The following is a 12,541-nucleotide window of genomic DNA, read 5'->3' as shown; positions in this document are numbered from 1 at the left end:
CCCCCGTTGCAAACCGCCACTTTTGGTGGGAGCAACGGCGGGAAAACAGACAGAGGGTAGGAGAAGTTGTCAGTCCTGGCTTGCACCACCCTTAAGGTGTTGCTTGCAAGGTGACCTCTCCATTTCATTCTCCTCCATCTTGCATGGAAGAAAAACAGCTAATCAGGTTTTGGGAAGTGACCTCTGCCCACAGGAAGTGGTCACTTAGTGGGTGTAGATACCCTAAGGTAGATGACTTATTTGCCACTCCTAGGTACCCCCTAAAATGCCCACTAAATATATATAATATATATAAATATAGTATTTAGAGGGCATCCCTAAACCAAGAAATCAGATTTGAAGGACAAAAGAAGACCAGCAACAAAGAAGACCCAAGGTTCGAGAACGGAAGTCCTGCTGTACCAAGAAAAGGTGCCAAACCATGCCTCCTCCACCCAGGACTCAACAGTCGCTGCTGAGGGGTTGCTTGGATGTCAGACGGACTCGACAAACCCCCAGAGGACCTCCACACTTCAAAAACCACTGAAGATCTCCCTTCAAAGTGAAGGCATCACTCTCCAACACCAAGGAACCAAGGACCCAGTGAAGGCTACTTCACTGACCGACCGCTGACCAAGAAACCTGATGCCGCAGCTGGACCAAACTTTGCCTGTTGGACCGTGAGGACGAAACCTACCAGTGTGCCAAGTTTGGCACTGCGCCCTCTGGTGGCCAGACCGTGCAGTAGCCTGGTACTGGCCATCTCACGTTGGGCACCCAGAAGGACAGTCCATTTCCGACTGAAAAAGGAACACGAGGAAACTCCAGTTGAGGGACTTCAGAAACCACCGGGACCTCCCATCAGAGTGCCCCTGCTGACCTGCAAGCGACCCTCAAAGTGACCTACCTCCTGGTTCCAAGGGCACCTTTGCTCACAGCTCCTGGCTCACTGCTTCACTCTGCACCCTGCCACCCTGTGCCCTGCACTGAAGATCAAGCTGTGCCCGAAGGGCCCACCACCCCTTGCAACCTCGACATCCCAAGGGAACCCACCAGACTTACCTTTAAGTCAGCCTGTGCAGTGCTTTTCCAACTTATCCCCTGCAGTGGCCTGGCACCAGCTCCATCGACTTTCTGCAGATGCTCTCGCCGGAACTGGGAGTTGCCTGGACTTCTACAGCAGGTCCAGGGTACCCAACGACAACCTCATTATACCTTCAAAAGGAGACACTGGTAAACGCATTGCCAGATTTACTGTGAATTTTCCAAATATTTCTTCATTGATTCCTGTGGGGCATAATTACGCACAAAAATACTAACTTTATTAAAAAATCATAACTTGAAAAGTACTTACGTGATCTGGATGATCTTGGTCTTAAAACTGATATAAAAATCTGAAGGTTTTTTGTAAATTAGTCTTGAGTTATTCTTTTGTGGTGTGTCTCGATTTATTGATACTGTGAGTTCAACAGATACGTTGCATTTATGCAAGATTAACCTAACTGCTTGATCAAGCTACCATAAAAATTAGAGCATTAGGTGGTCTTGATCTAGTTTTTACCTCTGTAAACCAACGTGTGATTGCCTGGATCCCCTGCACACTGTGCCTAACTTTGCACACTACATAGAGAGCTAGCCTTCTACAAACATATTGTTGGGGCCATCACCTTGCAATTCGGCAGCTTTTCTGCAGAGATTCTATTTATAAAGGAAGGTTAAACCAGATAGTTTAAGAATTGTGAGCGATGTATGACAAAGGCAAGGGCGTCCTTTGTTTCTTCTCTACTATGCCCATGTTAGTTGGCAGCAGCTGCTGCCTCCCTTGCCCACGCCACCCACTTCTGGCCTCGGGGGATTTATAATGTTAGTTGTCTGAGGCCCTGTGAAGACCACATTGATTTCTCATGGTACCTAGTTTGATTTGTTCCTATTACGGGCTCTAGACCCAGCCACCCAAGTGGGGGTACAGTTGTTATCAGGAGAAGTGTGGAACACTGGTTGTTATGGTCTGGCTTGACAGCACAGCTGTCGCCAATCAATTGTGTGAGCACTGCTAGAGAGGGGCTTTGGGTCTGCCCTCAAACTAGAGTCACAAGTACTTGTTTTGATTGGGCAGACGTTGTGTGCTTCTTTAAAAAAAGTGCTTGCCCACCACACAGTTGTGATCAGTTTATTCAGATCCCTGGGCTTAAACGTTCAGGGGCACACTATTGACATTGTAATGCTGTACGTGTCTTAAATAACTAGTAATGTATGTTGTTTTTCTCTGGCAGACCCACAGGTGGGAGGGCAGTCACTAACCTACATGGATTTTTAGGTCTGGCTTTCCAGTCACCTTTCTGTTTAACCTACACCAATATTATTCTGCAGTTTTTTGCTTCCACATAATTACATGGTCTTTCTTTTTCACTAGTAATCCTTCACATTACTGTACAACATTCTCTCAACCCTTTAGCTGCCTAAGTGATCAGCCCTTTTTTTTTTTACTATTTGGGATAGTTCATGCTAACATCGGGTATGTGGAGGTTCTATAAGTACCCAGGTTTTGTGGATTTCCTGGAGGGCCCCGATTAAATAGCGAAAATATAGCTACAATTTGAGTTTTTTTGGGAAAAATAGGAAAAAAGTGCTAAGGATGAAAGTTTCTGTTTTTTTTTTTAAATAGAAATTACATCAACAAATGGTTTGCTGTGCTAAAGTAATCTTTTTTCCAGCTTTCAGGAAGATGCAGAGCTGAATCATTTTTATATAACTGTTTTGGCATTTTTCAACAAGGTAGCCCATTTTTCTTATTTTTTTGTGCTTTCAACCTACTACCAGTTTGTGGTAGAAACCAGTATGAAACCCATGGGTGATCCAGGACAGCTGTATATTTGTGAAAAGTCGGCAAACATCTGAATTCAGCAAGGAGTGATGTGTGGTTCCCTCAAGGTTTTCCCAACGAAACTAAGTGTTGGAATAATGATAACCAGTAGGGAAAAAACGGCCCCTTGTGACAATGTTTTCATCTCTAATTTTTAGTCGTGATGACCGATTTGCAAAAGCAATGTACCGTTACGTTTGCTAGACCCTTTTGGTGGTAGGGATATATAGGGTTTGAGGGTTCTCCAAGAACCCGAGGTACCCAGAGCCAACAACTAAGCAACACCATACAGAGGATTTTCATTGTACACTGAGTATAGACCAACTTATATGATGAAATATGTATTATGAAAAATAGGTTTCAAGATAACTTATGTATTTCTGAAAAGGGCACAAGATATGAAATTTAGGAGTAGTGGTTATTTGTACATCTCTGAATTTGTGGGTACCCGTGGGATCATATGATTTAGAGGGTATTTTTCAAAATGTTTTCTTTCTTACAAACTGGCTTATATTTGGAAGGCACTGATGCAGCACACTTCAATTGGTAATAACAAATATCCTACTATTATATGCTCCCACAAGTCGTCCGATAAAAAATGATACGTCACTTGTGTGGGTAGGCCTAGTGGCTGCGACAGGAAACGGACCAAAACACAACATGGTCACATCATATTTTTCTTCTCAAATCTGACCCATTGTTTACAAATAAGTAGCTCTGGATGTTGGGCCTTAGCTCAGCGGGCTCCTCGGGAAACCTTGCAAACCTGAATTTTTTTTAAAACTAGACCCCTAGAGGAATCCAGGATGATGACACTTGTGTTGCTCTTACCAGGTTGTTTTACCCAGAATCCCATGCAAAGCTCGAACTTTGACTAAAAAAACATATTTTCCTCACGTTTCTGTGATAGAAAGTTCTGGAATCTGTGGGGAGCCACAGACTTCCTTCCACCGAGCATTCCTCTACGTTTTCTGATAAAAATGGTACCTCACCTGTCTGGGTAGGCCTAGTGCCCGGGACAGGAAACAGCCCAAAATGCACTTCACATTTTTCCACTCAAAACTGACCTGTTTTTTTGCAAAATAGGTAGCTGTGTATTTTGGGACCCTAGCTCAACCACCACCTAGCAAACCTGTAATTTTTTTTATAACTAGACACCTAGGGGAATCCAGGATGGGTTGACTTGCAAGGATCCCATGAGGTGTTTCTTATACACAGTACCCTGCAAACCTCAAACTTCAACTGAAATCATGCATTTTCCTTACATTTCTATGGTGGAAACTTACAGCCCTGTAGGAATACACAAAATTCATACCATGCAGCAATACCCCAGTGGTGGCAATAAAAATGCTGCCCCACTTCTATGGCTGGGCCTAGTTCAATCCTAGATCAAACCAAAGTCAATGAGGGCTTGATCCCGAATAGGCACGGACATGCTTCCCCCAAAACTCCCCTCCTCCCCCCAACCCCACCAAAAAATTAAAAAAATAAGGGTGAACAGTCTTTTTGCCCCCCTGGGGGACAGATGGGGCAATTGCTCTGATCTGCCCTCCCTGGGGGGATGCGTATGTGTGTGTGTGTGTGTGTGTTTGTGTGTGTTTGTGTGTGTGTGTGGGAGGGGGGGGAAGAGTGGGAGGGGGGTCTAAAAGCCCACCAGGGATTTAAAAAAAAAGAATAATAGAGCGGTAGCGGCTGCCTAGAATGGGCCGTGCCCCCACACTCAAAAAAGGACAAAGGCTGTTCAGCCGTGCCCCCACACTTAAAGACGGCTGAGGAGCCTTTGTCTTTTTTTGGGTTTTGGAGTGTTTCCTGGTAGACGGTTGACCCTGAGCATCAATAGTGTATCCATTCAGCATAGCGATTGAGAGGTACTTGGGATTTCCTCTCACTTGCCACAGGATGGGAGTGCGCAAGGCCTGAGGTGGACAGAAATACTGTTGGGGCTTTAGGCACAGGGGATAGACCTGATGTCTGGGATTCCCGCCCAACCCCGTATTTTTGTCCTTGAAAAAATATTTCCCTGGTGTCTAGTGGGATTTCTGCCCCTCACCTCCAACAGCATATTTATGTTAAACTCCCTCAATATTCGCCCAGGGAGACTGCTTGACTGGGATGGGCCACAGTTCATGTCTGGATTAGATGCACCCACCCAGTTTGTTTTTATAGACTTTTTTCCCCTGGTGTTTAGTTGTCTCTCTACCCCTTTGTCTAGAAGGGCGGGATGTTAAGTCAGGGCAGATTGGGGACAAACACCCAATCCGTCCCCAGAGGGAGTATGGTGACATGGCCTGATGCCTGGATGAACCACCCCTGCAACCCCTGCTTTTTTTTCTTTTTTCTCTTGATAATTATTTTCCTTGGTGTCTAGTAGGCTTTCTCTCTCCCTCTCTCTGGGACAGATTTGGCGTAAACCACACGTCTCCCCCAAACTGTCGTAGCAGGGGGAAATGGAGGGAGAGGGTGTTACTGTTGACTGGGGTGCAGTCACATGGAAACCACTTTCTCTGACCATTCTTCCCTTGTGTCTGGTGAGCTTTCTGCCCCGTAGAGGCAGAATTGGGGTAAATACCCTTGATTAGCCCCCCGTTGTAGGGGTTGGCAGGAATACTATTGTACGTGGGATGGCAGTGGACCATACCCAAAGGCCATACTCAAGTGGTCAATCCCCCCAAACAACAAACTAATGGGGTGAATCTCTGCTATGGGATCCCCAAACAGGACTCAACTAGCTATAGACAGTGCTGGAAAGGGGACAGTGTCCCTTTCCAGTGTTGCTTCTACCCTGTTGCTCTGTGCTTGGGCTACCTCCTGGCACGGACAAATGGAAAAGCAGACCGAGCCATTAGCACAGTCTGCTTTTGCTTTGTTCTGCTGTGATATCAGCTCATGTCATCACAACAAAACAGAAGCATTTTGTTTCCTATGTAACTTTCAACATGCTTCTTATTGACAAACTCTGTGGGTAGTGCTGCTGCCTGGAGCATACTGACAGCTGCACTTAAACGGTTTCAACTAACATTAATTTCTAAATAATTTAAAATAAACACTATTCATCCAAACCACAGGAAACCCCACAACCCGAAAATAAAATGTAATTAACAGTCTAAAAATGTATTATATATGTAAACAAATATTAGCAAATAACATATCACATTGATGAATTACAATTAATATTTAATTAAGAAATATATTACTATATTATTTCATATTAACTAGAGGTAGATATCACAATAACATAATGGACAAAGCATAATACAATAAAACGGCATAGTAAAAAACAACAAACTATATTGTACATTTGGATATTAGTGTAATAAAGTAAAAACAAAATATACTTACCTCGATATTTTTTGTTTACAGTATGTTTGCAGTTCCAATGTATTTGAGTTGATATTTAGTGGGAAGACTGTTTTCAATACAACATATATCTCACATACAGTACAATTCATTCTTATTTCAGTCCTACTTTAAATGTTACCTTGTAAAATTGTAGTCTGATTTACATTTCCTTACAAATCATCGATCGTGAATTTTTCTGCATTGCGTTGTTGCAGAGAAACGCACATTTTGTTAGAGGGCAAGAATCTGCAATTGTTAGAAAACGATTGCTGAGGTCCACTGGTCTACGATGATTTGCAGGAAAAAAAACTTGCCAATCTGCATGGCACACTGATTTAAGGCTCTGAAGAGTAGTTCAGTTATCAGAACAACAAACATCGGAAGAAGCCACATATATTTATTGCAGATTTGTTTTCATTAGTTGGAAATGCTGCTATTTTAGTGAGGCTGTGAAAAACGTGGGTTGTCATAAATATTATCCATATAGTTTTAGGTAGCATGCGTCTGCTAATCACATCGCCCTTCAGCTCTTTCCCTTTCATATTTTTGTGTGTGTGGTGTCGGATTTGCAGGCGAAGTTTGTTGATGGGGCTGCCTGGGCTTAACACAGTCTCCTCTAGCCCTTGTGGTGTGTGGGCTGATATTTCGGGGCTCCATATTTGTGACATTTGGCAGATTTATGGACCCCTCATCGCATTCTGCAGGGAGGCATCATCATTTTGCATTATGTCACTGTGAGACTGGCCCGTGGATTCATTGAGTGGTGTTTGTTGATTTTTCTTGAGGTTGCTTTCCTAGAGGAGATGGGGTGTTATTTATGAAGTGTCAACCAGCCCTGCCTGAGGTTGATCAAAGTACATCTTATTGACATCTAAACAAATGTGTGAAGGGCAAACATGTGATTTAAAAAAAAACATAGTTACAGTAGTAGCTTAAACAATATAACCATGAGGGTTATAGATTTAGTACCACTGGCTGCAATCCACAACAGAAAGTTTGCATGTTTGCTTGTTATGTAGGAAGGCTGATCCAAGTGACCCTGTAAAGGAACGGAGAAGCTCGGACTCTGACATCAAGGTAACTTCGGTAATGTATGCTTCCAGGACTGTTGGCAGTAACAGAGGTACAGTGAAGCAAAAGCTGTTCTGTGGATCACTTGAAGTGAATGATGGAGCTGAATTAGTTTGAAATATCAGATGGTTTAAGATTAGGTATGTATGGGATTTTAAGGTGAAATGAGGTGTAGGAGAAAATGGTTCACCAAAGCGTGCAGATTTTCGATTAGCTGCAAATTATTATTTTTCCAGTCATTATTTTGCATACAACTAACACAAAACATATGTTTGTATGTTTAACTTACCCATTTCACAACTTTGTTTAATGTCACCCAGGTAAACAAGGTTGTATAACATTTTCCTTATCAGCCTACAGATGCTTTGAATTTAACCTGTTTTCTTTTAGCAAGCAGGACCAATAATTATGCTTTCATTCATTTAATCATGCACCTTCCAATATTAGTTTAAATACAATGCCACATATTTGTCGTAGGTTAATATTCTTTTATGCTCAATAAGCCATCGTGCCCATCTCCTATGGGTCTGTGAGGAACTCCTCACGATAAGTTATGAGCAGTGGATACATTTCGATGCTTATCCTAAGTTTTCCAGGAATTGGAATTCCGAGCTGTTTGATCATTTATCCCACCTCTTTCGATTTCCCCTGACAAATTCAGCATGTAATGCCAGCCATTTTCAATTATAAAACTCAGAATAGGCAATATTTACCTCCTCCAGTACATACCTCACCCTGAAGTAATGGTATTCGGTACTCGGTGTAGAAAATCACCCACTGTTTTCTGCACAGCTCGCAGTAAGGACCTAAGGTATATGCATTCACACACAACGTTTCGTAGATTAGACATATTTTCATACCAATTGGTTATACATTTTCAAATGTATTATTGTTCTTGTCGATGTTGGCATATATCTCTTTATGTAAATATGTAGTAAACTCTTGAGGAATTCCTAGTTGCTTGAGTGATTGACTTATTGAAAATTGGCTGATTCACAGGACACGTCTGAAGGCAAAGAATTTGATGTATATTAAACAGATCCTTTTTGTCCTGGAGAAGTTTGTGGGTGTGCTGGGAGGTAAGAGCTTGCCACACACATTGATGCATGGTTCACATAAAATGTTATCAAATACAGTTTTCTACTGGTTTTCTTTACACCAATGGATACAGTGAACTAACACTCCTTTTACTTTTATTTGGTGACCCTGTTCCTTTTCCAACTGATAATCCTGTAATTACTTTGCTGCAGTCTAATTACTTTGCTGCAGTCAATAGACAGTCCGTGCCCATCAGCAATGCTATTTATCCATTCATTACTCTGCTCTGTTTATTAGCGTTATGTCTCTGTCTTTACTGCATTGTCTGAGCATAGAGCAGTTCAGGACGTGGAGACTGGACGAAGCCTGTCTTACTCCTAGGACAACATGCCCCATATTTGTACACAGTAATGGTATTGATGCTCCATGTTCAAGTAAGTTATAAGTTGAAAGATGCATTAAAACCAGGGTGGTAGATTTTGTATCGTATGATGCCAGGATGATTTTTCTTATCAAGCTCCACAGATTATGATTTTCTGAGAATAATTTTATTGTTGGGTACGTTTTCATTTCTTGTTACATTTTGTTTTTGCAGGGAACGTGAATCAGAATCCAAACTGCCAAAGTATTTCCCAAGCGGGTATGGGTCAGCTGCAGCAACTCTTTTGATATGTAATTGACAGGACAGTTTGTCTGTGGTAATATGTTTGGATTACAACAACAAGGAGTGTAAACTTCAAAGAAATTCATTGCATTTGCCGTATGACCTAATCCTTGCCTTTATTGCAGTCTGTCTTTAACTGATCTTTGTGAAACGAACTTTGCTGTTTATTGTGGTATTGCGTGTGTGTTTTTTTTTTTTTTTTTTTTTTTAAATCTTTGTGTTCGAGGCGTGTGCGGCTGTAGATACACATGCTGTGCATCCTCATGTCATCTAGAGTTGGGCCCAGATATGTGCAAGCTGTTTTTCCTCGAAGAACACTTTAAAGTCATGAGGTACTGTGACTCCTCCTCTTGGCAATAATGTTCATGGTCATAGACTCCATTGTTAGATTTTTCTCTCTGCTGTTGATTTCGGACATGTGCTCTGGGTCAACACAGTTGTTGGTGCTCTTTTTGGTTCACACTGTTCCCTCCGTCGGTATTGCACTTCGATCGCATCTCCGTTACTTTCTGTCTGGGATCGACGTCTGATTACTGTGGTCAAGTGGGGTCTGGGTTGTCCGCGGCCCCTCCTGAGCCCAGCCCATCGGGGCCTACTCCTGTCTCCCCATTGCTTCTCTCCATCGAGTGTCTTCAGCATGCCTCTAAGGTGAAATAATGGTTGCCATTTCAATATTTTCTTTGCTGCCAGCCAAAATATCTTCTGGCCGATCTGCATCAGGGTGCAATTTATATTTGTCGCCGGAACATAACGAGGCTGCCTGCGATGCTTGCCACTCTTTCTGCTCCAAAAAGAATCTTAACAGCTGTCACGCTCGTCGACTCGAGATGTTGTGTAGAAGCAGAGATGACACCCCAGACCTTTTCAGTCCCGATGACATTGAGTGGGAACAACACCCACACCATCGGCTGTGGATGAAGAGGCTTTCTCCCCTGGAGACACTTCATGGTCCTTCTGATTCCGGCAAAACAATGCAGGAGGGCAGATAAGCCTACCAGCCCTTACCCTATGCACCACCATCACCTCGCCTTGTTCCTCAGCCTTTGCCCATCCTACCTGCTTCTACAGGGGGACCCCCTTAGCATTACACCTCATAGGGCTCCGCACTCTGAGGTGGGTGGGTGTGGGAGAGGGTTGATAACGCTTTTAACGCTCCCCCACAAGGTGACTCTAGGGAGTCCTATGATATAGACCCATTAGGGGATACAGAGCCAGACCTTTACCCTACCTGTGCCTGTCCCTCCCCTCTGGATGATTCCACATCCTTTCAGGAACTCATTGGTACGGCTGCCTCCTTTAATACAGTGGAGTTCCACACTGAGCACGTAGAGGAAGGCTTCCTTTTTGAAACCTTCTCCTCCACTTATAGCTCCACTCCGTACCTTCCCATGCTTAAGGGCATGTTAAGTCACAACCCTGACATTTTTAAAGACCCTGCCCAGGCTAGGGTTATAACACCTAGGAAGGATAAAAAATATAAGCCCCCCCGACCCAATTTATATTCACAGTCAGCTCCTACCCGATTCTTTGGTAATCACCACTGCCTGTAAGCGAGTCAACTCCCTGCCAACAGGATAGCCCAACCACCAGATAAGGAAAGCATGCCACACAGATGCAGGAGGGATATGGGTGACAGTGCATTTGGCCAACCACCGGCGCATTGCTAATTCTGTCAGCCGTCATGCAAGATATGATTGTGCCTACTGGGACAAAATGGAGGTGCTCTGCCAATACCTTCTTGAAATCATAGAGAACGGGGTCAGGCGATAGTTTCTGAGGGCATGCTCATCTTAAACGTCTCTATTGCTGTACCCAAGATGTAGCCGACTCTGCTGCCAGAGGGGCAAATTCTAGCATTCCGTTATGCACACATGCGTGGCTCCGTATTTCTGGCTTTAGCTAGCGGTTCAGTGGAACCTTCTGAACATGCCCGTTGATGATGAGCACCTCTTTGGTCCACAAGCGGATCAGGCTTTGGAAAAATGTTTAAAATGATATATAAACAGCCAAAGCGATGGGGGCTCTGCAAACACTTGCTTCCTGCAGCTCCTTTCGCCACACTTCTTACCATGAAGACTCAAAGACCACCTCCCTTGAAGCCTCCACCCCTCATCAGCGTGTACCCCAGGGTCAGCAATCCTCACCCAGGGGTTATTTTAGAGGCCCCTTTAGGGGTATTAATCCCAGAAGCAAGGGTAGCTCCCTGAAAGGAGCCACACCTTTCACCAAACCCTGACTTGCCTCTCCTTTCCACCCCGAGCACACAACCTCTGTTAGGTGCCTGCAAGCCTTATTTCCCACATGACAAACTGTCACCTCAAACCGGTTGGTGTTGGATATTATCCAACACGGTTATTGTCTTAGTGCATTTCTATGCCTCTCACCGTTTCACCTTGCAAACACAGGCTTTCACCATGTCATCAAAGGCTGCTTATGGAGATCAAAGCGCTTCTTTTCAAAAGGGCTATTAAACCCTTCCCCCTCTATCAGCAAGGTACGTGAGTGTACTTAACAACTATATGGGTCCCTAATTCCTATTCTGGACCTCAGGCTCCTAAATGAATATTTTCTTTCAGAGCATTTTCACATGGCTATCCTTCAGGATGTCATTCTGCTTCTCCAGCGTGGCAACCTTGTGGCCTTACGCAACCCTAAATGATGCGTATTTCCACATATCAATACATCCAGCTCATCACCTGTATCTCAGGTTTGTGGTCAGCGGAAAACATTACCAGTTCATAGTCCTCCACCTTGGGGTCAGTACTGTACCTCAGATGTTCATTAAATGCCTTTCAGTGGTGGCTGCACACCTGGGCATGTTTTCCCTTATCTGGGCGATTGGCTTATCAAAATTGCTACCTGCCAGCAGTGCCGTGAACCCAATAGATTGCTTCATATCTTAGGGTTTACTATCAACGGCTCAAAATCCCATCACCGATCCCTCCAGATCCAGCCCTGCCTAGGGGATATTCTCAACTCTGAGGTAGGCATAGCCTATCCAAATCCTGCTAAGATCAAGTCCTTCCAGACACTGCTCCCCTTGTTTCAGTCGAATAAACAACTCAGAATAGTCGTGCACCTCCTAGGCATGATGGCCTCCTGCATTGCCATAGTAGCTCATGGCAGGCTTCTCATGTGTCCGTTGCAAGAATGTTGAGGGCAACAATGGTCTCAAACGGAGAGTCATTGGGATGATCCAGTGTTGATCAGCTGCCACAGTCCTCGCTCTCAGCAGTGGTGGAACACCAAAAACCTGTTGCAGGGGCAGCCTTTCCTCGACCCAGCTCCGCAGAGGATTGTTACAACAAACGCCTCTCTTATAGGATGAGGCAGGCACTCATAGGATCGGACTGTGGGGAATCAGTGGGAAACCAAGTACTAGGGCCTCCACATCAACTTCCTGGAACTTCTAGTCATTCACCTAGCGTTGAACACTTTCCTAGCTTACCTGATAGGCAGGGTTGTTCTTGTATGGATCGACAATATGACATCCATGTATTACCTTAAGAAACAGGGGGACACACGCTCTCCAAAGCTGTCTCAGCTATCCTAGAGCATTTGGGGTTGGGCTTTCCACTACAAAATTC

At 44.0% G+C, this 12,541-nt stretch overlaps 1 protein-coding gene across 2 annotated transcripts in view; it reads left to right on the top strand.

Annotated features, from left to right (window-relative positions):
* DDX11 (DEAD/H-box helicase 11) overlaps positions 1-12,541 on the top strand; it is a 593,235-nt gene that overhangs the window by 305,793 nt on the left and 274,901 nt on the right. For both annotated transcript variants that reach the window (XM_069228147.1, XM_069228146.1), the window contains 2 exons: positions 8,252-8,331; positions 8,886-8,930. In XM_069228147.1, the coding sequence (XP_069084248.1) occupies positions 8,252-8,331; positions 8,886-8,930 (125 nt within the window). The remainder of the gene's footprint in view (positions 1-8,251; positions 8,332-8,885; positions 8,931-12,541) is intronic.

This window comes from Pleurodeles waltl, chromosome 4_1 (genome assembly GCF_031143425.1).
Source record: "Pleurodeles waltl isolate 20211129_DDA chromosome 4_1, aPleWal1.hap1.20221129, whole genome shotgun sequence".
Taxonomy (NCBI): domain Eukaryota; kingdom Metazoa; phylum Chordata; class Amphibia; order Caudata; family Salamandridae; genus Pleurodeles; species Pleurodeles waltl.
The sequence above is the reverse complement of the archived record's forward strand: the minus strand, read 5'-3'. Positions and strand labels throughout refer to the sequence as shown.